Genomic DNA, 27,600 nt, shown 5'->3' on the forward strand with positions numbered 1-27,600 from the left:
CGTTTGAATATATGTGCGCAGGTTTGGAAATCCCTACAAGCCAAGCCTAAACAAAGTACTGGTGTTTCCTTATAATTTTTGATACAGAATTTTTTATTTTATTTTATCAATTCTGGGTAGGTACGCGAATTGAGTTTTCCCCACAACACTTTATCTGTAGAGTGGTAAAGGGATCCTCCATAGGGAGAGACTAGAGACTGCTTGAGACACCGGCGGAGGTTGAAAAGTTCATCCTTAATATGAATCCCATCGCAAATTCTTTCCGGAAGGGAGCAGAGGCGGTCGTTTCACAAGAATCCGAAGAGAAGGAGCATGAATCTGCAGTTCCCATGGAGGACCTTACTGAGACGGATTGATTCTCTTTTTGTTCATCCGGAAAATGACCGGGTCAGATCAGGTGTCGACGGACGAGCCGGACTGCTAGTTGGCCGGGTATCCAAAGACTGTTGCGTTAACGGCAGGTATTAGAGTGTGTTTTAACTCTTTGCTTGCTGCCCGTTCTTTTACTGTTCTTGTTTGTGTTTTTCTGTTCCATGCCTAAGTCCGCCCATGTAAGTTTAATTTGTTTTATGCATACTTTTATATGCATAGTATTTATACTATGCATATAAATATTTTTTTTATTTTTTATTTTATTGCATATTTTCTGATTGTGGCCCACTGTCTTTCCTGGGGACTACTTTTTGGTCCTCCTGCCTCGTTCTGTTTGGTCTACATAGCTTTTACTCATTAAATTATGGCTTTACATATATTGTCATGGAACGTTAATGGATTAAATAGCCCCATCAAGCGGACCAAATGCTTAGACTATCTAAGATGTAAAAAGGTCTCTTTTGCCCTTACACAAGAGTCTCATTTGAAGTCAGCTGACGTGCGTCGCTTTCAAAATAGATACTTTAAAATTATTTCCTCCTCTTCGGCCGTCAATAAATCTAAAGGGGTGCTGATATTGTCTAGGCGTTCTAACTTTTCTGTTATACGTTCTGGTGGGGATAAAGAAGGCCGAGTTACCTATGTTGTTGGTTCTCTAAATAATACTAAATACGCTTTTGTGTCTGTTTATGCACCCAATGAGGGTGATCTGTTATTTTTTCAAGAATTACTACGTTTAGTTTGTAGGACTGTCTCGTGGTGTTAGGGGGCGATTTTAATGCTGTGTTAGATCCTCAGCTAGATAGATCTCATGCCTCTAAAGCTGATTCAAGGATTTCTGGTTGCTTTAACTCATTTTTGCGACATTCTAACATATGTGATGTTTGGCGTTTACAAAATGATGGTTCCAGGTATTATACATTCTTTTCAGCTCGTCATAAGAGCTACTCAAGGATTGACTATTTACTTATATCTCCTTCTCTAATTCCCTATATTAGTAAAGTGGATATTCTGCCACCTCTTATATCTGATCATTCCCCAATAATTTCTACTTTAACTCCTGTATCATTGGGGCTCCAGACACAATCGCTGGAGGTTTAATACTTCCTTGTTAAAGGACAGTACATTTGTGGCTGAATTACGTAACTCTTTGAAGGAGTTTTTGCAGATTAACAGGGACTCAGCTTCTAACCCCCAAGTATTGTGGGAAACCACTAAATGTTTTGTTAGGGGTAAATGTATAAGTTATTCATCTTTCAATAAAATTAAATTAGAAAAACAAATTGATCTACTAGAGAAGAAACTAAACGGTACATTTTGTGAGACCAAAGCCAAAGAAGTTAACGTCCTTAACCCTCTGGGGACCAGGGTATTTTTGGGGCCCTTGGGATGTTTTGACATGCCCTGACATTTGTGCTTTTTTCAGTTATTTATAAACATGTTAATGGCAAAGGTGTATATTCACTCTATATAGCACAAACGGGGCTACCATAATATGTAAGTAACATGTATGTACATGTTTGTATTTTTAAGAGAATAATGTTTATGCGTGGTTGTTGAAAAAAATAAAAATGAAAGTTGCTGAAATAAGACCACAAAACACATACTAAATATATGTCCACAAGACTTTTGACTAATGGATGTTGTCGCTTCGAGTTCTGGCTTCAAAATTATGTGAAAATAGTCTTGCTTTATCGTTCACATAAAACAATACATTGATTTAAATTGGGTAAGACAGGTTTTGCTTGGAAAGCCAATATGCGGGGGGGGGGGGGGGCGTGAATGAGGAGTGGTTTACACCTGAGAATACAATGTCCCACCCATTCTGCATAATGAGCCATTCATTCAGGTGTGACACTGACTGAGCCACAATGCAAGGACAAAAGATATATTTAGAAGAAGAGTTATTTTGACCATTTAAGATTTTGCTTACATCTATCTTGTAAATATGTTTTGCTATTTTATTAAAAAGGTTACAATTACAACAATAATTACAATTTCAACAATATTTCAAGTGTACTCTTTCTTTGTAAAAAAAATGATTATAGGCCTACACTTTATCATATGTTTCGCTATTTTATTAAAAAGGTTACAATTACAACAATTACAATTTCAACAATATTTTAAGTGTACTCTTTCTTTGTAAAAAAAAAAAAAATGATTATAGGCCTACGTTTTATCATATGTATTCATTAGTTTGAATATAGCCAACATTGGAACATCTAACATCTTAGTTGATGACTTTATTTTTGACAAAAATAGTATATATATATATATATATATATATTTGATGTGGCAGTTTATTCTACAGTAAAAACTGTACCCAAATCTAGTCAACAAAATGTTGTCTTTCATATTTCGCCTGACTATAACGTTGTTTTATGAAATATTAGGGCATATAAATGTTAATTTGCAGTTTAATATGTTGCTTATACAGACATTTTATTTCAACATATTTCAGTCGATTTTTACTCATCTCAGTATAGCCAAGCATTTTAGTTGATTAAAGCGGTTTATTCTTTCACACACAGACACGCGATTCATATTTAGGTCAAACAGGCAAACATTGGATCGGTGTGTTGGAGACTTGAACAAATCTGATCAGTCGGGTTTTTTAAGGAGGAGATTTGCTGTGGACAATTTACATAGACTTCTTCATATTATTCAACTAGCAGACACCTATACAGCTTCCTCTGCAGTCCTTTCTCTGGATGCAGAGAAAGCATTCGATAGAATTGAGTGGGAAATTTTGTGGTCTGTCCTGGAGTGTTTTGGGTTTGATTCTTTTTTCGTGCAAGCTGTCAAAACTGTCTATTTTGATTGTTCAGCCAGAGTTCTTACTGGCCCTCATATTTCTCCTTCCTTCCATCTTGGCAGGGGCACTCGCCAAGGATGTCCCCTGTCACCTTTGCTTTTTAATTTATCATTAGAGCCTTTGGCCCAAGCGATCAGACAATGCTCTGCAATAGTCCCTATAAGCTGTATGAATACGTCTCATAAGATTTCACTCTATGCTGACGACATTCTGTTTTATCTATCAAATATCACAGATTCGGTCAAAGAATGCTTAAAATTATTTTATACATTTGGTAAACTGTCCGGTTATAAAATTAACTGCAGCAAATCCATACTTTTACCCCTTAACTTAGCAGCTAAATCAGAGATTCAGGCCTTACCCACTATGGTTCCAGTCAGCGACCAGTTTAATTATCTTGGGATTAGAATTTTCTGTTCACTATCTCGCATTTCTAAGTGGAACTACCAGTCTCTTCTGGATAAGATTTCAAGCAATCTTCTGTGTTGGTCTCCACTCTGCTTGGCTCTTCATGGTAGGATGGCCACTATTAAGATGAATACACTTCCGAGGCTGAGCTTTTTATTTTCAACTTTACCTCTGGCACCACCTACTGGTTATTTTAAAGAGCTTCGTACAGCAGTAGCAAAATTTTTATGGAATTATAAACGGCCTAGAATTCGACTCAAATCGATGCACAGGCTAAAACCTCATGGAGGCTTATCGCTACTGGATTTTTGGTCCTATTATTTAGCATACCAAATGAGACCACTTAGGACATGGATGGATGTTGACTCCCCTGTGCCATGGCGGGCCCTAGAGACTAATATTATTTACCCATTGCGTCTACAGGATTGACCTTTTACTGGAATACCTAAGAAAGCTCTGGAAAAGTTTGGTCCAATTATATGCCATTCTATCAAAACATGGAGAATGGCAGAAAAGATCATGGGAGCTTCAGATTCCTACTGTGACTCTACCCCCATTTGGCATAATAGTAATCTCTGTACGGGTAATAAACCCTTTGTTTCCAAATGCTGGGTTAATTGTGGGGTTTATACCCTGAAAGACTTGCACAGTGGTTATGGACTTAAGTCCTTTCAGATTCTAAAGGATGAATTCTCTCTTCCAGGATTTTCCTTCTTTCTGTATCTAAGATTGAGATCTGCGCTAAAAGCATATGATGTACCCTGGTCGAATAAAATATCTTCTCATCCTATGATAGACTGGATAGACTCCAGTATGGCTTCTAGGGGTATTGTTAGCATAATTTATAAATCGCTCGTGGTACAACAGGCATGAAAATTTCACTTTGAGGTTATTTAACATTAAAGGGGTGGTTGATTGCTATTTCACTTTTTTTATTTTAAATAGTGTGTAATGTTGCTGTTGGTGCATGAACAGTATCTGCAAAGTTGCTGCGCTGAAAGTTCAACGTAAGCGGAGATATTGTCTTTTAAAAATCAGGAAGTTTAATGCCTACAAAAACGACTCGAATGGGACTACAACGAGATACTTCCCGGGTTTTATACGTAACTAACCCATACATTTACATCAACCCTCCCTCCAGAACATGTTCTGCTGTCGAAGAGGAGGAGTTATAGTGGAGAGCTGTAGCCGTCAAAGTGTTACTTTCACCCAGCTGTCGAGTCTTCTGTGTTCAGGCTTCCTACAGACGCTGTAGTTCGTCAACAATGGTTAAAATTTAAGTTTGATTATGTTCCTGACAATTACAATCGTAGTTTAGCTCTCTGTGCTGCGCATTTTACGGAAGACAGCTTCCAGAATCTACACGAGTTCAATGTCGGATTCAACAAGAAACTATAACTCCAACATGAAGCAGTTACAGCTTTAAAACCAGAGGCAGCAGTTGTTGGGCCACAACCTGCAAGTAAGATTTAATCATTTTAAATGTATACCTAAAGAAAACAACAAACTGAGTAAACTACCAGTAAGTTTTGTGAATAGTTAAACGGTTGTTCATTCTATCAATAAAACAATATCTTTAAAAAACGGTATTACTCAGTCATGTATTCAGTTATATTAAATGTTTAATCAGGGGGAAACCGTATCTCAAAAGCTAACAAACAGCAGTAGCATTTTCAAGTAACAGCGTATGGAAATTCTTTGAGAAAAAAAAAAAAAAAAATTACCATTCAGAAATGTTTAGTAAGAGCCGTGTTTGCGGAGGTTCTGCTTGACTCTCTTCATCACCGCTCTCTGGGTCTGATTCTGGCTCAAACTGATGAGGCAATATTGACACCATTACAATTGACCGGAGCACATGCAACTGTCGCCCGTAAAGGAAATGGGCGTGAAGATTCCAGACGCAGTTTAGCCAATTACAACACACCGGCCGAACTAACCAATCTGAGCCCATTGCCTGTTTCTGAGGGAGTGGTTTCATAGACTCAGGAAGTCAACCGGTCGTTCAAATGACAGAGGAGGAAGCGGCTTACAATAAAGGTGAAATTTATGAAAAATAAGGCGTTTTTTAACAAACGAAACACGAAGACATGTTATATTGCAGCCCATAAACACAATCAAGCAAAGAAAAAAGGCAGTAAACCACCCCTTTAATATGAGTTCGCCTATCCTGCCTATGGTCCCCCAGTGGCTAGAAATGACGATAGGTGTAAAACAACCCCTGGGTATCATGCTCCGCCTTTGAGAAAATGAAATCTGCCAATGTGGAATCTTCCCTATATGTCATCATACGGGGAAAGGTTACCTCCCCTTTCTCTACTTTGCCTGCCCAGAGAATTTGGCCCACCCATAAGAAAATGAGCTACGACCGTGCGAGCGCGATATTGGTTTTTCCTTAAGAGACATCATGGCTTGCAAATGAGCGAAGCATGGCAGTTGCTCAGTGTTTGGATGTACAAATGAACACAAAAGTATTTTTTAGTTCCTTCATCCGAGCCTCTGAAGAACCAATTAAGACTTCAATATACGTGGACATGGAGAACTTTGTCATTAAAAAATGAGCCAGAGTACAGTCTTCTCTAAACTACAAAGATTACTGATACAGCTTTAAAACGATAGCAAATCAGAGCAACATGAAAAGCCAACAACATACATATCTGTACAAGCTAATTTTTATTGTGTGTATCGATGCCTTAGGTCTGCTGTGTCACCTGGATGATGCTTGCATTAGTAACCCATGTCAGAAAGGCTCAAACTGTGACACCAACCCAGTCAACGGCAAGGCCATCTGTACCTGTCCTCTGGGTTATGTTGGCCCAGCCTGTGACCAAGACGTTGACGAATGCTCACTGGGTGAATAATGTCTTCTTTAAAAAAAAAACACCTGAATAAAATAAACACTTGATCAACACAGCAACCACCCAGAACACCCTAGCAACCACTTAAAACACCCTGCCAACCTGAATGTATTAATGATCAAATGATGGATTTAAAAAAAAAATCATTTTAAAGGCGTTTTGTGTCTCTTTTTTAGGTGCAAACCCTTGTGAACATGCTGGAAAGTGTATAAACACAAAAGGTTCCTTCCAGTGTAAATGTCTGCAGGGATATGTGGGTGCTCAATGTGAACTGGACATAAACGAGTGCATGTCCAACCCATGCCAGAATGATGCTACCTGTTTGGATCAAATTGGAGGCTTCCATTGCATCTGTATGCCAGGTAATCCAAAAAATCTGCTGCATTTGGTTTTGGACACAGTCTATATCTATACGCTCACTATATATTACCTCATACTGGTGATGTCATTACCTCACATGACCAACATGTGATCCAATAAATAGCTTTTTTATGGCTGTAGCTCTAATTATACTGATGCCTGTCTACATAGAGCTGATATATTGTGTTTATTATAGACAAAAGAAACACTAATATCATCGCTAAGGCAGGCTGAATTCTCTTGTTAGATCTGGAGCTAATTCCCCTATGCTAATTGGCAGGGTACGAAGGAGTCTTCTGCCAGATCAATACTGATGAGTGCTCCAGCATGCCCTGCCTCAACAATGGGAAGTGCATTGACAAGATCAACAACTACCAATGTGAATGCCCCACAGGTGAGCATACAGGGGTCAATCACCTCCCAGGACAGAACAGAGAGGAGAACACTAATCCCTCACTAAGCATCCTCACTTTACAGCATTTTTATTTTTAGTGCCTAAAACCTTTCACAGTACTGTTGCTTTGCAGGTAGGTTTCTTCACAGGCACGTGCAGGGGGGGGAGGGGGGGAGGGGGGGGGGGGGGGGGCGTTGGGTGCACCTGCCCCTTTGCCCCTTGGTGCCCAAAGTGCCCTTTTGTCAAGGCAAAATTTCCTTTCCTTTTTTTGTAATTAAAGGCCCTTTTGTGGATGCCTGCCCAAGCTAACAATTAGTAAAATTAATTATTAATAATTTAGCCGTAAATGAAATGACCCACATGATGACCTTTCACCTGACGAACTCATCCGGGACGATTCCAATCCTCACCCTGCACCGTCTGCACGCACATTTTTTAATTTCGCGCGGCTACGCGCACTACCAGAAGATATCTTCAAATCTGCGGCTGCTGGTAAGGGGGATTTCATTCTCAGCGAAGTGATTTTGATGTTTGTTTACTTATTATTATTATTTTACAAGGACGACGTGAAGAGAGCATGCAGAGATGTTGTTTATATTGCAGTGTAGGCTGTAGAAGTAACTGTTTTCCTGAATGCCATCAAGATTGAAACCGAGACTGATTTCATAACAGGTCAATAAACAAATAGTTAAAATTAAGTCACTTACATTTTAGACGCAATGACTGTTTTTGTTCTGTTTCAGCAGTGAAAATAGTCCCAAACAAAGATCACCGCAGAACCATCGCGCATCTCACAGCAACACTTGTTGCAGCGGCACTGAATGATTCAGCGTTTTGAACGAATCGGTTGAGTCAAAGATTCAATTACTCATTCACAAACTGCCTCATTCTCAGGCTCATTCTGAATAAATCAGCTTTTTGAACGAATCGTTTGAATGAATGACTCAATGACTCGCTCATTAAGAAGGTCGCCTGCCGCCTCCTGCTGGCGGTTTAGTTTCATAAAGTATCATCTTTTCAACATTCCTTATTTTTGTATATTCAAAAATATTTAAAATAATCTAATTTAATACAGTTATAATTTTTCAATGTAAATTATTTAATTTGATTGGTAACAGCCTAGTGTCTTATTTTAATTGAATATATTGATCAAATTTAAGAATTTGAAATGAAAGATGGAGCAAACATTTAATAAAATTAGGGGGAAATGCCCTTTATAAAAGGTACAAAAAATTAGAGTTTAATGAAACATTGACAATTTAAGTTTGAAGGGAGTAAAGTCTCTGTTAAGGCTATTAAGGAAATGTAATTTTGCCAAAAGAAGAACTTTTATTTTATATAAATGTTAATTTTAAATCAGCCTACTTCAGTGTGATATGTTACCATGTTATCATGCTTAACACTAAGAATTTGAATAATTGTAATGTGATGATCAGATGCAGATATCTAAATCAAAGAATATAGGCAGTTTGCGCGTGGATTATTTATTTTTAACAGTGGATTCGGGTGACTCAAAGTGCACCAGATTAATGAATTTATCTTTAAAATGTACAAAATTTTCTTACGGGGGGGCATGCCCCCAGACCCCCCTAGAGGTAGCGAGCTCAACCCACAAAAATACTGTGGGAAACACATTAGGCTATATGATGATCTACAAAAAAATACTAATTTAATTATCTTACTATTAAAATACATTATTAGGATTTTACCACCTCCACCTCATTTTCCTTGTTCCATGTGCCCCCCTTTTATACTTTGAGCACCTGCCCCTCCAGAGGTCTCTGCACGGCCCTGTTTCTTCAAGCGTCTTGGAGATGTTGCCACAGTTCTTCTGGGTCTGTCTCAGTTTTTTCTGTTTCTTCATGTAATCAAAGACAGACTCGATGATGGTGAGATAAGATCATTCCAGCTGTTGTCAGACTGTTGGCACACAAAAACTCTCTGTTTTTTATACAGTTAATTACTGTTATTTATTACAATTCTTACAATTAATGGCAAAAGGAATGCTTGGAAATGTAAACTGATATTTCCTACTGATACACTACAACCAAAGATATAAATAACTTGCTTAAAGCCTTTTTTTTTTTTTTTTTTTTTGGTGAAAATACTTACGTGCCCAAGACTTTTGCACAGTACTGCATGCATTTCATTTGTGCGTTGCAAAAATGTGCTTATGGCATTTATTGTGTTCATAAGTCTGTCAGTGTTTTAAATTTGAATTGTTCTGAAATTAGTCAGAAATAAAATTGAGTATAAAATTGAATATATTCACAAAATAAGAACACTTATTTGTTATATAAACATTTTAATATAAATATTTTATTCATTTTATACTTTTATATTAATTTAATTTTAAATAAAAAAAACTAAAATCTATATTAAACTGAGAAATTTGATTCATTTGATGATGAACTGAGAAATTTGATTGAATTCAAATTTCATTAATTTAGAAATTCTAAATAGTTTAATGTTCTTTCAATTAATTATTTAATGACTACATATTAAAATGTTTTGAATGTTGTTCACAGTAGATATATAACTTTTATTATTATTTTACTCTACTTTGATACTTTGTCCAGCTCCAATGATGCGAAAATAATTTAGTTGAAAAAAAAAGGCTCTTCTTGTAGGAAAACGACACATTTAGGATGCAGAGGAAATCATGCATAAATAAAAAGGGGTAGAGCGGAGATACAATATTAGGCATGATGAGGTTGTGTAAGGAAAGGGGCCTACGGGAACTATAGAGGGGTGTGGAGGAGTTTGGAGGGCGGTAAGCTGAAGAAGTGGAAGCTAGGCCTCTTCGCTGTTTCAGATGGAAATCAGAGCTCCTTTTCAGCATGCGGCGCAGGGATTCTTTTCAGTAGTTTACACACTGAATCCATAGCAACTACAATGGGTGCTTTTTGTAATGTGGCATTTTAGCAGCTCAGAAGATATTCCAGTTTTTCTGAAGATTCATGAGACAGAACTTGATAACAGATACCAAGGGGGCTCTGGGAATGGCATGAGCAAGTTAAAAATTTGTTATCAGGATTATCACTATTAAACAATATGTGTAATTAATTAAATGTGATCAGACTTACGATTTTAACCAGGCATACAATAAACAACCCAGAAAAATCCATTAGATTTACCTTAAGAACTCTATAGCAACAACTTTCTTAAAAAAAAAAAGATTTATTGTTGAAGAACTTTAGTCTCCAACTGTGTCCCATAAGTCTCTGCACTGATGGATTTGTAGCCCTTAATGTGTTCAGACTGTATATTTGAACAGCAGACTTCTTTAGCGAGTTTTTTAGCGTCTTTAGCAAATGTTGGGGGTTCCTGAGCGGCAGGGTTGCTGAAAAGCATTAGGTCAGGGGTTGGTGAGACAGATTCAGAGAGGGGGGCAAAGGCTGGATGGGAGAATGTACACTGTGATGGAAAACTTATATGGGACAAAGGAGGCAACCGGCATGGCTTGGCGTTCCACTGAATAGACAGTTATAGACAGTAAACTCACCGTGATGGTTTGTTGAAAAGCAGCTTGAAAACATGAGAGAAAGAGAGAGGGGTAAAGCTTTCTACCGTGTATTAATGAACACTGGCTTAGTTGTATAGGCGAGTGTGGAGGAATAAAGTGAGTGCAAACCAGAGGAATGATTGTAATGACCCGCAACTCTTTCCTCTTACCTCCCTCTCAGGATTCTCGGGTAGCCAATGCCAGTTCGACATCGATGAGTGTGCTAGCACCCCCTGTAAAAATGGGGCCAAGTGTATTGATGGGCCCAACATGTACACCTGCCAGTGCACTGAAGGTATGAAGACACTGTCTGCTTGTTTCAGTTTTTTAAAGCCTGAAAAAGTATATGATGGTTTTGAATTGCTTGAAATATGATTGGAGTGCAACATGTGCAGCGCAAGTCTGTCATATAGGCTACATAAAATTATAATCAGGGGCCGGTTTCACAAAGCTATTTTAGACCGGTCTAGTGTTAGACTAGTCTAAAATTTGCTCATAGACTAGTCTAATGCAAGTTAGACTGTTTCACAAAAATAAAGACTGACTTAATTTAGACCAAAAAAATTAGACACCTTACCCCCAGGCTAACTTAGGTTTAAGAATCTATGTTACCTTGGCAACCAGCAGTAACAATCAGTTACATTACAAACAGCCAAAAGAAAAGGGAAAATGGCTCATAATTGAAACATTTCTACTTGTTACTACATTCTCAGCTAAATTTCCCAAGTAAAATGTCCTTGTAACTGTTATACTCCTCCAACAAACACATTTTCCGCTGGGGTAAACTGCACTGAGCGTTTGAATGCGCTTACTCGATCCGCCATGTTTTTTGTTTCAAAAAGTGTCTTATTTTACCCAGAATGCATTGCAGTGTAGTCCTACTTAAGATAGTCAGAGTCTTAAGTGCTTTGTGCAACGGTCTGATTTTGATGTCTATCTGAAGTCTGACTATATACTATATCTAAGCCATAGTCAAAGTCTATCTTTGTGAAACCGGCCCCAGAGATAATATATAATTGTATGTGTACTTATGACATGGCTTTTAATGATTAGACTTTTGTTTTTGTAATCAGGCTCTCGAAAATTATATACAAATTTGGAATTAGATTTATTGGCCAATATATCGGTTATTGGCTTTCAAATATAAAGAATTATCGGTATCGGACAACATTTTCTAATCGGTGCATCCCTTGTTGTATTTCTGTTGTCAATATTTTTTGTAGCTCTAAAATATTTGGTAGCACTTTATTTTACAGTCCTGTTCCCCGTTTACATACTTATTACACTAATTACAATAACTGGGTAATAACTAGTTACTAACCCTCGACCTACTCCTAAACCTAACCGTAACCCCTGTAGTTACCTTATATTACCCAGTATTTTCTTACGTAAGTTCACATACTGTAAAATAAAGTGCGACCAAATATTTATTTGGCTATAAATTGCTCTAAAAGTAATGCACTCAGAACAAAATGTACAAAAGCTGTCACTGTGTTTTAAAATGTACTAATAAGCACCTTTTAAGTTTATATAAGGTATTTTAAAAAGGTACCGTCCCAGTGACAGCTTTTGTATCTTTTTTCTGTAAGTGTGGAAAAACGTGTCAGAATGTGAGAAAATGCTGTCATAATAAATATAATAAATGAATCTGTTTTCTTTTTAGGTTACACAGGGCAGCACTGTGAGACAGATGTAGATGAATGTCTATCCAATAGGGCTGGGTATTGACACAAATTTCACAATTCGATTCGATTTCGATTCATAATTTTGCATTTCGATTTGATTCGATTTCGATTCGATTCAATATTGATTATTTTGGATATCAGGTAAAATACATGACAAATTTCCTCAAGGAAAACAAATCTCTTAACTAATGCTGTAAATTATGGGAGTCAGTTGTTGTCTACTAGGCTTCATTAGCCTACTATAATATTGAAGGTAAAAATGAACTGATTTATAAACAAACACTTAAATTGCACTTTTATTTATTTTTAATAATAAAGTTATATGAAATATAAACATTTAAATGGTGGCTGTCATAAAAACTTGCCAGATTTATTCAAACATGCATCAAATATTGAAGAACAGAAAAATGCATTTCCGGAGGAACTGCAAAGTGTGCTTGCTCGGGTGCGGTTCACTAACGTTAGAAGGTAGTGGATAAGGGTGCGTTGAAGTTTGCTTGATCTGAGAATTTCAACAATAGTACTTTTTTCAAGATTGTGCAAAAAGGTGAAAAGTTATGTGTATTAAGAGACATGGCTGCAATGCTCTTTATGGTGTGCGAGTGATAGAGCGCGGCAGCAACGAACCATCAGCTTGCAGCGTAACAACATTGAATGTTCAGCCGAACAGCTGATCATAGCTGTACAGGGCGCCTTATTATTTTTCATCTCCATAAATATATCTAGTAGTAAAGCTAATGCAAGGGCTAGAAATCTATTAATCTTTTGCTGATACTTCCTTAGCTGTGTCTGAAACCGCTCACTCGTTCACTCATTCACTAATCCCTACATAGTGAATGGCAGTTGAGTGCACTACATCAGCAAAGAATAGCGTACCGCACGATATACGTCACCTTTTCTCATTAATATTCATTAAGTTAGCGACGGTTGCTAGGGGGGTCAAACTCGCGCGTGTCACTCATGCTAGACACATGTAAACAGTTTACGGACGAGATGTCTACTGAGCTAAACCTGCTAACTCTGTCCGAGAATGATGTCCCCGGTGCCAAATTCACTGGTATAGAAGTAGAAGAACATACAAATATTCAATTGAAGAGATGGCTTGAGTGTAGAGGGCTGAAAAAGACGGGAAAAAGAGCCGACCTGATCCAGAGGTAGATTGTTATCGACAGAATTTCTCCCCCAAAAAACATCGCCTTACGCCACTGACAGTGACATTTTGCAGTTTCAACAAGCTATCTTTTACCACCCTATGTCCTGTCTGTCATATATACTATGTCCTCTGGTTGTCTTACGTCTGACAGTTGTTGGGGGTAATTTATTATTATTATTAATGTATTTATTTTTTGTTTAGCGATCGCTAATGCTACTTGGTCACAACCAACAACACTTAATTTTTAATTAATATCAAATCTAAATTCTCTCAATTATTTTACCCTCCCCCCTAAGGCTGTTTCCTTACTACAGAAAAAGTAAATCTGTCAGATCTAGGGCCTACCTGTAGCATGACCAGGCTTGCTAGAAAAAGGCAGAGGCTGAACATGTCTTACATATTTAAATAAGAGTATTTTAAGAAAGTAGGCCTACATATAACTTTTATGATAAATACATGTCATTCAAGGCAGTAGTAGCACCTACAAGTAACTATATATATATAAATGTTTAAAAAATGTTTACAACATATGAAGGTGAATGGTTTCACGTTGCTGGCATTGAACTGGTCTTTTGGACGTCCGCACAAGTTGACCCATCGTTCACATTTATCCCTCTGGGTTTTTGGCTTCGGGAAACGAATAAAGAATACATCCTTCATATGTGGACGGTCATAGTGTCTGGAGTCGTTTCTGCAAGTTCCATAGCAGCAGTGTTTACTCGGCATGTTCTTATTTGAGGGATAACCGGCAGAAAACAAGCAGTACTAGCATGAATCATAAGCGAGCGCGCTTCTATGTTGACCCCCTTCCGGTTTATGTTGCTGACGTCACGCGGCCTTGCGGTCTAAAAATAGCACTCGTGCGGCACGCTATAGGGTATATGTCGAACGCCGCATTACGAAACCGGAAAACAGAACGCATCGCTTCCGGTTCAGGTCTTTTGTATGTGCTTCATGCATTTTTTTACTGTTTTATTCAAGATAACTTAAAAGGAGCGAGCAAAGATGATCATAACCAATGTCCCTCGCATGTGAAGATCGATATTTAAAAGTAAAAAAAAAAAAAAATCTTCACACTAACGTTTAGATATTTAAATAGAATAAAAAGCCAATAACAAAGTGAGATAGGTAGGTTAGCTGATTACCTTAAAATTCCATAGATATCGGCATCAGTTCATACGGCTGTTAACACTTTCTATGACAAGCGGATGCGATGAGACCAGGTTTCCGGTTTCGTCATGCGACGTTCGACATATACCCTATTTGGACGCTGACATAATTATCACGCGCCAGAGAGCTCAGACAATTTTTTATAAACATTACCTACCCATCTTTAATATTTCCTTTTTTTGGATGTATGAATTGTATGTAACAATTGTATGTATGTATTTTTCACGTTTATTGCGTTATTTGATTAAAAAAAAAAGATAATAAAAACACTTGCTTGTCATATTTATTTACTTTTTACATTTATATGTGAAAATAAAAGAGAACAAAACACTACACAACACATTTGTTTATAACGGTATATATAAATAAATAACCAGGCGTCTGGTCTTATAAATGATTGTTTTCTAACTCGTGTGCATCGTTGCCATGGTGACATTTTTGTTTATTTTTCATTCGCGCTCTATACATACAACCGGCGTTTCATAGAACGTCTCTGAAAAGGTTCACGCCCACTTTTAGGGGAAAACAATCCGGTGAGCGCCATACACAGTAACGGATTGAGGACGTGTACTAACCCTTACAAACATGTAATTTGTATTTAAACATTTTTTTTCACACAGTAGGCTACCCCTATTATGTATTTGTATTTAATTATTTTTTTCCACACAGTATTTTGTATTTTTTATTTTATTTTAAATACATTTCCATGTATTTATGCCCATCTCTGCCTGCCATCATCATCAATATCTTGCTGTTATGGAAATATCATGAATTACGGATGATGCTATCGAAAGCTAAATCAGGCTAGTTGTATAGCTGGACAGAAAAGTGCACTCAGTAGCTACTCTAAATATAAAGACACAATATTATACATTTAAAGATGTTTACTTCTTAAAACCGTAGTAAAATCATTCACTGGCTACCTGGTGACTCGATGAGGTACGAGTAAATGTCCGGGTAAACCACTGGGTGGGGTTGTTAGACCAATTTGACGCTGGTAGAATGAAACGGGATATGTTTTTAAGTTGCCCAAATTAAGTTTATAAATGTATCGTTCACGCTCTATGGAAGGCAGGGTGGACATAATTACTCGACATATTTCATCTAAGTGATTTCTGAAGTTATACACGTCTTCTGCCGGCTGTGTACGGACGTTGTTTTGTGCCGCTAGTTTGTATTGAAGTCTATGGGAAATCTGGCTTGTTTTCCCCTAAAAAGGGGCGGTTACGAAATTGACAGTTAAGTTCCCGGATGTGCCGGTTGTATGTATCGCCTTATCGTGTTGGATTGTGGGAAATAGTGTCTCAGCAAGTGTACATCGTATGTACACTCGAATTCAGAGAGGATTGTGGGTAAAAGTAGTGAAGAATGTAGGGAATGATGTCGTTCACTCAGAATTCGGACACCACTACAAAATGGCCGACACCCAATATAGTGCACTATATAGTGGATAGGGAGTGATTTCAGACACAGCTCTTGTCATCATGGAGAGCGCAGTTCACGGTTGCATAGCAACGACAGACGCCACAGGAGAACAAGCGCTTGTGGAAAGGAGACAGCGGCGCGCTCGCGCTTTCCACTTGTTTTTACACATCTAATGTGCGTTCCATTCGACAGGGTCCATACGCACTGCTCCCCTACTCCCTGAGCACGGTATATCAGTTGAAGTGGACTTCACTGACAATACCTGCTCATTTGAAACGCCCTGCAAATGTCATCAAAGAAAGTCAACGACGGAGTCGCGCAGATTATGATATAACATAAATAGGACTACATTCATATTTAAATTTGTATTATTATATTATATATTTACAATTATATTGCACTATTTTACAACTACCTAAAATAAAATCACTTTACTTCACAAACTAGCTAAGCTGGCTGCATTCACTGAGGTAAATTATAATCATCAAAAATAGTATATTGTAATATTCACAACATAACCGTTAAAATACTGTCATTTGTATAACAATGGTGAAATGTATGAATACTTACACACATACGTAAACTCCTCCATCGTTAGTTATGACCGTTCTGACTAGTGATGACGTGGTGCGCGAAATGACAGTTGGGTGATCATCGCTCTCCACTTCCTGTGAAGTGATGTATCGATATTCCCTTATTCCCTATGCCGTGCGCAGTGCCCTTCGAACTGAACATGTTCGCTCCCTTCGGATTAGAATCTAACTTAAGATGGCGGAAAACCCTGTGAAGTCCACTTCACAGTCCACTTATGGTCAAATGGAACGCACCTGTTGATTGTTTGAGCATGTGACCGCGCGTTTCTCCTTGTTTTCTATTGTTATGCGCAGCATATTTCCCGTGCGCACAAACACAGCCACATACAATGAATTGTTTGTGCGGTTAGCGAAGAAGAGCATGATGTATTTTGTATAAAGTTTTTTTTTTTTTTATTAACTGCTTTGAGAACTGGAAATGCACAATTCATGCATACAAATCTGTATATATTAATAAATGAAGATGATTAAATTAGACCAATGCAAAAAACCAAATCCATGCCTGCATTTATTAAGACAAACCTAGTAAAAACGAATGCAGTATATACACTGACTTGGCAGCTCTGTGAAATGTAATACAACAGTGCCACCTACTGTCTAAATGCATTAACATTAAAAGTGTGAGGCTTTACTCTTGCATAGACATAGGTAAATGGGTTTGTCTATTAGCCTGAAATAAAAAAATTAAAAAAAAAATTCAGATCTTGTGCTTCCTCACATTGGAGTCCCGAGTTCATGTACAAAGTTTGGTTTCGATACGTGACAGAGTTCCTGAGATATGGACGACTTCCTGTTTGGCGACTACGCCACTGATTTCGTTTGGCTGTGACGGGCAAACGCTTCCAAAAATCAAAAATCCTTCTAGTAACTTTTGTGAGGTTTGGTCCAAGGATCATGTACGTCCAGTTTCGTGAAGTTCGGACCAAATTTGTGACCTGTGAAAATTTTGTTTCGCTTTCTGTTCAATCCAATATTGCGGACAAACGACTCGTGATGTCATCTTCGCGAGCAATTTACACCGGTACTGACCATACGTTTTAAAGTTGGAACGGTGTCTCTGTCTCAAAGGGCCTAGGTGCAGGAGCTGGCCAAAATTTTTCTCCCGGGAATAATAATAATAATAATAAGAAGAAAACTTAAGAAGAACAATAAGTGTGCTGCTTTCAGCAAGCACACTTAATAATAATAATAAGAAAACTTAAGAAGAACAATAAGTGTGCTGCTTTCAGCAAGCACACTTAATTATAATAAATATGTAATAGGGTGCATTTATTTAGCGAAATGCTTCTCTCTAGAGTTAATTTTTCTAGCTGACTAACAAGTTTATGGTCACTGGATATGGTAAATGTGACTTTACATGACATTTTTTACAAGCTGTTTTACTGACGTATTTCCATGGTTGAAACACTGATTCATCGATTCCATGTGACATGATACGGATTTCGATAAGTTATACTCTATCTTTTAACACACTTTCAGATGCTCATTCGTGTTAATTTCGCACTGTAACTGGTATTATTAAGGCAGAAGAGAAGATCATGTGTGCTCTGCGCTGCTGCTTCTCTTGAGCTGAGCTGCGCCAGAGCGATCTCACGCCACAGCGCCAAAATGGTATTTATGTTTTTGAATTTCGTAAGAAAATGGACGTAATTTGAAATCTGAGACTTTGTTTCATATCAATAGTAACAAAGCACAAAGATTATTGCGAATTATTGGATGGGATGCATGGTACAATGTTCCATTCATTCATCAACTGAAAACAGGATGACTAGCCTTTGTCTATTCAGTACTTATGGAGAGTATGATTGCTATTGACAGTCTTGTTTCTTATCTTATTTCTAATCCTGTGATCAATAAATGAGCTCACATATACTGTATACCACATATTTGATTTACATAAATTCCTAAAATACAATTTTTTTTTTTTTTTTTCACAATTTAGCACATAGCCTATTACACACACAGCCCAACAACATCACACAAAACAGTATGGGACAATACATATTGACAGGACAGTAAAGAAAAAAAAGAAAAAAGAAAAACAATTTTTACACTACCACAGTCTGTGGGTTATCCAATATTCCATGCAAGTTTGTCATTTTATAGTCTCTATATAATTCAGTACTAAAGACCATGTGGATTGGAAATCTTCTTGAATCAGTCTTGAATACCGTTTACTTTTAATTTCTTCAATGGGCAACAAGTCTATTATCTGCTCCAGCCATTGACCCAAGGTGGGTCCTGATTGGAGAAGGGTCTCGCTGCAGCCTGGGTGGACATCCAACCCGGCCCACATCCAAGTGTGACGGTAGAAGGCACGGCCATGCCCAAATACGGCACGTTCTCATTAAAATTGCTGATTGGGAAAAAGTTTAACTATGATTTACTCAATATTTTTGGTGAAACATTTTTACAAATTTAGTAAATTTTAAAGCTGTGAAATCAATTAAATATACTGTATGAACTGAGTAAATGCAAGTAAAAAAAAAAAAAAAAAAAGTAAATCTGAGTAACTGCATCTGGTACATTAACAAATAAAATTGAGTAGAAATAATTTAACATTTAAACATTTAAAAAACAATATTTATGAGTAATATTAACTTTTTTTATGAGTAATATTAATACGAGTTTTTATTTCCTCTAAACCTTTGTAAAATAGTATTGCATATAACCAGCAGTATACATGACAAAAATGTATGACATGACAAAAAAAGTAAAAATGAAACATTTAAACATTCAGGTAGACTAATTCAAGTGTAATCAACCAGTCTGTTATCCAGTTTCCACCGGATCAGCGCTGGTTCACGTGCCGGAGATGGACTCGTGCTCTGCGGGTGAACTTTTAACTTCAGACCCCGTCCTGCGTTTCACTCATAGCCAAAAGATACTGCGAGCGACTCCATAACCTACCAATAAACAAACAGTGCACAGTTCTGCGGACATTTTATCATCCAAATTAATTATATTCATTATCATTATAGGAATAAAGTTGTGTGTTTTATGCAAGGCGTTTCAATCACGCGAAAAGACAGGCGCGACTCTCGTTTAGGTGTCACATTACGCCTCTGTATGTTGTTTTGCATTAAATAAAATTATTTAAAGCACAGTAATGATTTTATAGATAAAATAAAACGTCTCGGGTTACGACTGTAACCCTTGTTCCCTGAGAAAGGAACTCGCGCTGCGTCGAGAATCGACACATTGGGGAATGCCTTCAGCGTGACACGTCTGAAGTCTGTATAGAACTAGTCCAATCTTGATTGGTGTTGCAGCATGACGTCACTCGTGACGTCGCATGTGATGGTGATGCGGAAGCTATAAAAGGACGCCGGAACATAACAGCGTCAGCTTCTGATTGGTTGAAGCAAGTTGTTCTCAGGAGCGTGAGAAGTGTGGCCGAGGGACGCAGCGTCTCGTTCCCTTCTCAGGGAACAAGGGTTACTGTCATAACCCGAGATGTTCCCTTTCGAGGGAACTCGCGCTGCGTCGAGAATAGACACATTGGGGAACAAAATGCCCACTGGGCCACACTGAGAGATATACGCCCTGGTGTGACGCAATCTGGCACACTCAAGACGAGAGAACTTGTGAACCCGGTGTAGAGGGCAGATCCAGACCGTAATGTATTATGAAGATGTGTGGGGAGGCCCAGCCTGCGGCATCACAGACCTCTTGAAGGGAAACCCCAGGGAAGAGCTGTTTAAATGCGGCTGACTGCCGTTTTGCCTCCTGAAACCTCTCAACGACGTTATTGGGGCATCGAGGAGGAAGGCCCTGTCCTTGTCCCCGATGCCTGACGGGTTCAGCCACAGATGTCTCTCCGTAGCTACCAAAGCTGCCAGGGAGCGGCCAATGACGCGGGCCGTCTCCTTGGTAGCCCGAAGAGACAAGTCGACCACTCAACGCATCTCTTTAATGTCGTCGAGGGCGACCTCCCCAATCTTCGTCCACCTCTTTGAGGAGGTCGGCCTGGTACGCCTGCAGTAGCCCCATAGTGTGCAGGCATGCACCAGCCCGACCTGCCGCCATATACGCTTTCCCAACTAAGGCCAATGTTGAATGGCAGGGCTTGGAGGGAAGCGCCGGAGCCCTCAGGGATGATGCAGCGTCGGGCGAGAGATGCGATGCAAAAGTCTCTTCAACCCGAGGCATCATTCCATAGCCCTTCTCTTTCACGCCCATGATGGTAGAGTAATGATGTACATTAAGGCTTGATAAGCGCGAAGAGAAGGGCCTGTTCCACGATCTTGACACCTCGGTGTGAAAAATGGGAGGCTCCGGTGCGAAGGTTGTGACCGAGCTTGCAGGAACCACTCATCGAGTTTGCTTTTCTTGGTCGCTTCCTGCTTCTCTGATGGCCATTCAATATTTAATTTACTGACCACTCTGGTCACAACCTCCAGCAGGTCCTCAAACGCGGGAGAATGGGGTGGCGAATCCTCGCATTCTCCCGCATCAATGCTCATAACATCTAACTCCTCTGAGCCAGATAGTTTGAGCATCGGGTCCGTTTCACGGGCGGAAGAAGCCGCAGAGCGGGCTTCCGGTCCGTGAGCGGGACCGATGGAGCTGGCTTCTGAATGTTGAGAAAGGGCTCACCTCACTCACCTCGCCTTCTCCAGCAACACTGACGAGTGTCGGGTCACCTTGCACAGAAATGATGGTCGTCAGCGTTGCTGGAGAAGGCGAGGTGAGCGATACGCCGAGGTCAACATGGTCCCCATGGTTAGCTTTGGTGGAGGAGGTGTAACAGTCTGGGCAGACATCACCAGCCAGCGCAAAACTGATTTGGTTATTGTAGATGGCTCAGTCACTGCACGTTATTACCTCAGAGACATCATAGAACCCATCATCATCCCCCAATTCCGCCAGCACACCCCCAACTTTCTGTTCATGGATGATAATGCTCCACCACATCGTGCCAGAATTGTCACAGCTCGACTTCAGGAAGTCGGAGTGCCTCATATGGTATGGCCAGCAATGTCCCCTGACCTGAACCCCATAGAGCACGTTTGGGACCAGCTGAAGCAGAGACTGGATGATCGTACCCCACCCCCACGAGACCTGGCAGAACTGCGTGCAGCACTTGTGGAAGAGTGGAACGCATTGCCTCAGGACAACATCATGAGGCTAGTGAGGAGCATGAGACGTCGCTGTCAAGCTGTCATTGCGGCAAATGACATTGACATTACTGACATTGTCAATTTTTGTTATTTGGGGCTACCCTTGTTATTGTCTACATTTTTGGGGTAATAAATATTACACTAATGAAAATGGTGTTTCTTCTCATTCATTATTAGTAATATCAAAGGATACTTTTACTTATTTCATTAAAATTCAGACCAAATAGGAATAGCACTCATGTAAATAACAATATCCCTAACTTATTGTGAGTAGTGTAATTGGTTTGTCAAATACTAAATTTTTTTAGTGAAAAAAAATTAAATATAACAAAATTTTAGATAAAATTAACTGTTGGATTTTTAGTCAATTATTTTGGTATGTTTAACTCAAACAATCAAGTAAACGATATTCAGAGATTTTATTAAGTTAATAAAGTTAAATATTACTGTAATATTTACTAAGCCACATAATTTTTTTTAGAGTGTAGTTTATCCAAGGCGGGTCTCACTTGTACTCATATTTAAAACCATATACTGACCAATAAATGGGGCATTCTTTCTTAACATTTTCTTCATTTGGAATATTAAGAGGGCAAGCAACGGATTTTTTTTAAATTAACCTTATACCCTGAAATCTTAGAGAAGTTTTGAATATCTGCCAAAACATGGCTCATAGTTAACATAGGTTCAGTAACAAATAATAAAGTATCGTCAGCATAAAGTGAAATTTTGTGGCATTGTGTGCCTGCAGTCACTCCCTTTATCATAGGATTTATTCTGATCATCTCAGCAAACGGTTCTAGAGCAATAACAAATAATAATGGAGAGAGAGGGCAGCCTTGTCTAGTACCTCTTCCTAAATGCACTGGGGGAGATTTGTGGAAGGGTTGCTCTGTAGAGGGAGCAAACGTGCCGCACAAGCCCTGAAAAGTGAAGCCAAAACGTCTCGATCGCCCCCCGGTGACTGGTCCTATGGTCATATGCCCCGCCTCCCCGTGTTATTCAACAGGACGTGAGACCAACTAAACAATTAAATTACACTTCAAATATCTTTTTTCCAAAGGTGTTTTTTTTTCATGTGCTGTCGTATTTATCACGCTGATGTAAGTTTGTCTGTTTCAAAAATAAGTTGGTTTTTAGTTAGGTTACGTGATGCGGTGGTGTAACGTCATGATTGACAGCTGTGATTGACAGGTTCTCTAAGCGAAGTAGTCACTGAAGCACCAACGGACATCGTTTTCGGGATCTTCGGAGGACTGAGGAGATTGTATTTACTTTATTTTAACAAGCCTCTTGTCGTACTGCAATCAATTTTTAAAAAAGTATGCAGAATGCACTCTCCCTGAGTGCATTCTGCGAGAGTGAGGGCGGAGCGTTGATTTCGCGGCTTTACTTCCTGCTCACTACTGCGCAGGTCTGGTCCAGAGATCGCTACTGCGCAGACTCAAGTTCCAACATGTCAGCGCCATATCGGGACACTGGTGGCTTCAGTTCTCATCAATGGGAGAGAGCGAATGCGCGTCGTCCATCTTTTTTTACAGTCTATGAGAGGGAGGCACGAAGAAGATTTCCAAGATAAGATAAATTTAATAAACCATTAGGATATACAGACAACAACCAAAACAACTTTTAAACAGCCGTCTAGTATTATCAGATGAGTGACGACCTTTAATGAATACAGTTTGATCTTGAACTTAGGGAGAACTGCTTCTAATCTCTTCGATGACAGTTTTGTGATAATTTTGTATTCACAATTAAGCAAACTTATAGGCCTATATGAGGCACAACTCTGAGGGTCTTTACCTTCTTTTAATATAACAGAAATTCTATCTGTTTTCATAGAAACAGGAAGAGTGTTATGGCTAGAGAAGTCATTAACCATTAACATAAAAACTAATTTAAGTTGTGGCCAGAAATTTTTATAAAATTCTCCAGAAAAGCCGCCTTGGCCTGGTGATTTATTTGCTGGCAATGATTTAATTGTAAATATCACCTCTTCCTCAGAGAAGTTTTTATTGATGGTTTGTTGATCTGAGGCTGTAACCAAACGGTCTAAAAAAGCTGTTGCCTCAAAAATTGGTTTCAATGGCCATAGTTCTCTTAGCCAGTGGCGTAGGCAGAAATTGTATTTTGGGCGGGCCAGTGAAAAAGTGAGTGGGCCAATAGTTTTTCCTAGAAAAAAAATTACTTAAATAATAATTAATAAGTAAATAATAATAATATATTAATAAGCATGGTTTGAAATGAATAACAACACACTCCCCAATTTCTGTTAAATCAACCATATACAATGCAGCCTGGTGGAAATTAAGCTTTTGTGCCAAAAAAATTGCAACTAATTTAAACTAAACAATGTACAGTAGGATAGCCTATAAGGCATTCAGCTATACAGTACACAACACACCAGTAACTTAAAGGAGAACTCCGGTCAATTTTAACATTGAGCTATTTTTTTTGTACATTTGGAGTGCTGTCAATACAGAGAACAACGACAAAAATCGGTGTTGCCTACACCGAGTTATTCTATTTTTAAAATTTGCACCCTATTGACTTCAATGGGGCAAGTAGCAAGCCTGCTTTTTAGCCTCTTAACATCCTTTAAGTGTCATTACAAGTGCACAGAAAATGTGAGTGATTCCTTCCGAGTGAACACGGGTGAATCTGACTGCAGTAGATGTTAGAGATATTAATAAAAATGAAGTTAATTCAGCCAGCGCTCATACCTCTGTTTGCATCCTGTTTTCGGTGGAAGGCCATAGTAATCGATTGTCGAGTTCACGCGCATAGGTTTAGTGCCTATGATCACGCGCGTGAACTCGACAATCGATTACTATGGCCTTCCACCGAAAACAGGATGTAAACAGAGGTATGAGCGCTGGCTGAATTAACTTCATTTTTATTAATATTTCTAACATTTAAGTCAATTTTTCACTCGGAAGGAATCACTCACATTTTCTGTGCACTTGTAATGACACATCAAGGATGTTAAGAGGCTAAAAAGCAGGCTTACTACTTGCCCCATTGAAGTCAATAGGGTGCAAATTTTAAAAATAGAATAACTCGGTGTAGGCAACACCGTTTTTTGTCGTTGTTCTCTGTATTGACAGCACTCCAAATGTACAAAAAAATGAGCTCAATGTTAAAATTGACCGGAGTTCTCCTTTAAGGCGAGACAGGTGAATAGGGTAACATTTTAAAATAATAGATATTACCATAAAACTTCCTCAGTTATTCTGGAGAATGACAAACAACTAATTTTGAGAAAACAGCATTTAAAGATTTGTAATGTAAAAAATCATACTTTTTAGCAGAAACAACTATTTACAGACACAATATCTTATCAAATCATCAGCAACAACAATACAAACCACCTAAAACACATCAAAACTTATAACACAGCATTTATGGCCAACAACTGAACAGAACCCCAGTCAAAAACAGTCAAAAACACACATCAAAATGTCAGAGCACGTCACGTGATGCATCTGAACGAATCATATTGTCAGAAATTGATATCAGCCAATGAGATTTCGCTTTTAGAGTTAAATGCCCCATTGTACTTTCACGATTGGTTGCTGATTAAAGGAATTTACCATATTTGGTTCCGACAGCATTGTGTACAGGAGAAAGTAGAGAGCTTTTCAACGGTGTTTGTGTTATGACAGGTGCAGAAAGCGATCGCGGTGCAGCATATTGATTAACAACGCCAACTTTTGTTGAATTTAGGAGAAATATACAGACGCAAATAGACAAAATGTAGTAAAATAAAGACCTAAATGTGTATTTTGGATTTTTTTTTCTCACCACAAGTCTGAAATAATGCATTGAAGAAGACAAATAGCCCAAAATCTTAAAATTGACCAGTGAAAAAAAACCCCGATGTTTTTGCCGTGTCTCGCCTTAAATCACTTCACGGGCAAAAATTAAGGAAATTAGTTAAACAACTGGCCTACCTTTGTTGTTTTCATTCTACAAAACAAGATGCAAGTGCCTGGGTTTAGTATTAAAAACAGAAATGATCTCATCATAGTCCAAAGAGTCACAGAGTTCTTTTTCAAAGAACTAAAGGCCGCCAGAGCCCGCCGCCTAGAGAGTCTGCCTGTCGGACTCGGAACCCCTAGCAACCATAGCAACCAATTACGTTCCGGAGGGAGGCTTTCACGCATTTTATTCGGAAACAGAATTAAACACACACACCAGTCAACAATAAATCAGGTTTATATTAATATATTTTCTTAAATACATTTGAATAATAAAAATAAACTAAAAATGTATTTTGATCAAACTTGCCTGGGCGGGCCAGTGAGTTATGTGGGTGGGCCAGTGCCGCCCTGGCCCATTACTGGCTACGCGCCTGCTCTTAGCTTGTTCATTTTTTAAATAATATGCCAATAGTTTACTTGGTCTGTTCCCAAATTCATGCATCTTTTGTTTCAAATACATATTTTTTTGTTTGATATAGTTTGAATGGTCTAAGTTAAAATTAATTTGTTCCAATTTTCTTCAGATTGTTCTTGTTTGTGTAATGCTTCTCTAAATAACAATTCTTCATTTAGACCATTAGTAATTGATTTTCTTTCTTTATTTTTTATAAGAGGAGTATGATATAATATGTCCTCTCAAAGTAGCTTTTTCTGCATCCCAAAGTATGGATGGAGCTATTTCAGATGATAAATTATAAGTATTAAAGTCTTCAATCCACTCTCTCATTTACTTACAGAACATTTCATCTTCTAATAACAGGTTATTAAATCTCCACATTTTAGATTTGTGAGCTTCATTTAAAGTGATTTCCAAGGAGACCATTGCATGGTCTGATATTGAGATTTCATGTATTTCACAAGATGAAACAAGCTACATACATTTTTTAGGAAGAAATAAATAATCTAAACCAGAATAAGATTTATGCTTATTGGAAAAAAGTATTATCCTTTTTAGGGTTAATTTTTCTCCATGCATCTATTAATCTTGTTTCTGATCCCAAAGTCCCAAATGTACGGTTAGAACCTCCAGAATGTGAGGATCTATCCAAATATGAAAGAGTAAAGTTGTAATCTCCTCCCATCAAGCCAAATGTTGTACATTGTGTATTCAAAAGAGAGACCATATCAAAGATGAATGTAGGTATATCTATATTTGGAGTGTATAATTTAAGTATAGTTATCTGTTTGCCCCAATTTTTCCCATTCACCAAGATATATCTTCACTCTGCATCTGAAATCTGATCAAATCATTCAAAAGGTATGTGTTTGTGAAACAAAATAGCAACGCCTCGGGTGTTTGATTTAAAAGATGAGAAGAAAATTTGTCCAACCCTGTCTTTCTGTAGTTTAAGATGTTCTTCAGGTGAAAGGTGAGTTTCTTGTCATAAGGCTATTCCCACTTTCTCTTTTTTGAGAGCTCTAAGTATTCTTTGTCATATACCTTTAACATTCCATGTAATTCATTTTAATAATTTATCCATAGTAGTCTTTTAAAGAAAAAAAAACTCTTGAAACCCTTAAGGCTAGCATGACAGGTAGAATTTATGAAATAAAAAAGCAACAGAAAAACAAAAAAAAAAACTACATTTAACATATCTGAAACCCACACACTCACATACATATAGACTAACAAAAAAGTTCCATCTGCACCACCCCATTGCTGGGTAATATCTTTTGGTGACCGTTGTTTTGTCTAAGAGTTAGGGTCAATGTAACCACGTTTGTTTAGGCTACATACCCTGAAGCAGCTTGTGGAGTG

General features: G+C 38.3%; 1 protein-coding gene across 2 annotated transcripts in view; it reads left to right on the top strand.

Annotated features, from left to right (window-relative positions):
- Positions 1-12,571, top strand: part of LOC308691702 (uncharacterized protein) — a 228,083-nt gene extending 215,512 nt beyond the window's left edge. Inside the window, exons 33-37 of one of the 2 annotated variants that reach the window (XM_081367199.1) lie at positions 6,290-6,445; positions 6,627-6,812; positions 7,091-7,204; positions 10,891-11,004; positions 12,373-12,571. In XM_081367199.1, coding sequence (XP_081223325.1) covers positions 6,290-6,445; positions 6,627-6,812; positions 7,091-7,204; positions 10,891-11,004; positions 12,373-12,437 — 635 coding nt within the window. In that variant the 3' untranslated portion in view covers positions 12,438-12,571. Of the gene's footprint in view, positions 1-6,289; positions 6,446-6,626; positions 6,813-7,090; positions 7,205-10,890; positions 11,101-12,372 lie in introns of those variants that run through there. The other variant, XM_081367198.1, reaches the window with a different exon arrangement.
- The last annotated feature ends 15,029 nt before the right edge of the window (positions 12,572-27,600 follow it).

The sequence above is a fragment of the Scardinius erythrophthalmus genome (genome assembly GCF_964197995.2).
Source record: "Scardinius erythrophthalmus genome assembly, chromosome: 5".
Lineage (NCBI taxonomy): Eukaryota > Metazoa > Chordata > Actinopteri > Cypriniformes > Leuciscidae > Scardinius > Scardinius erythrophthalmus.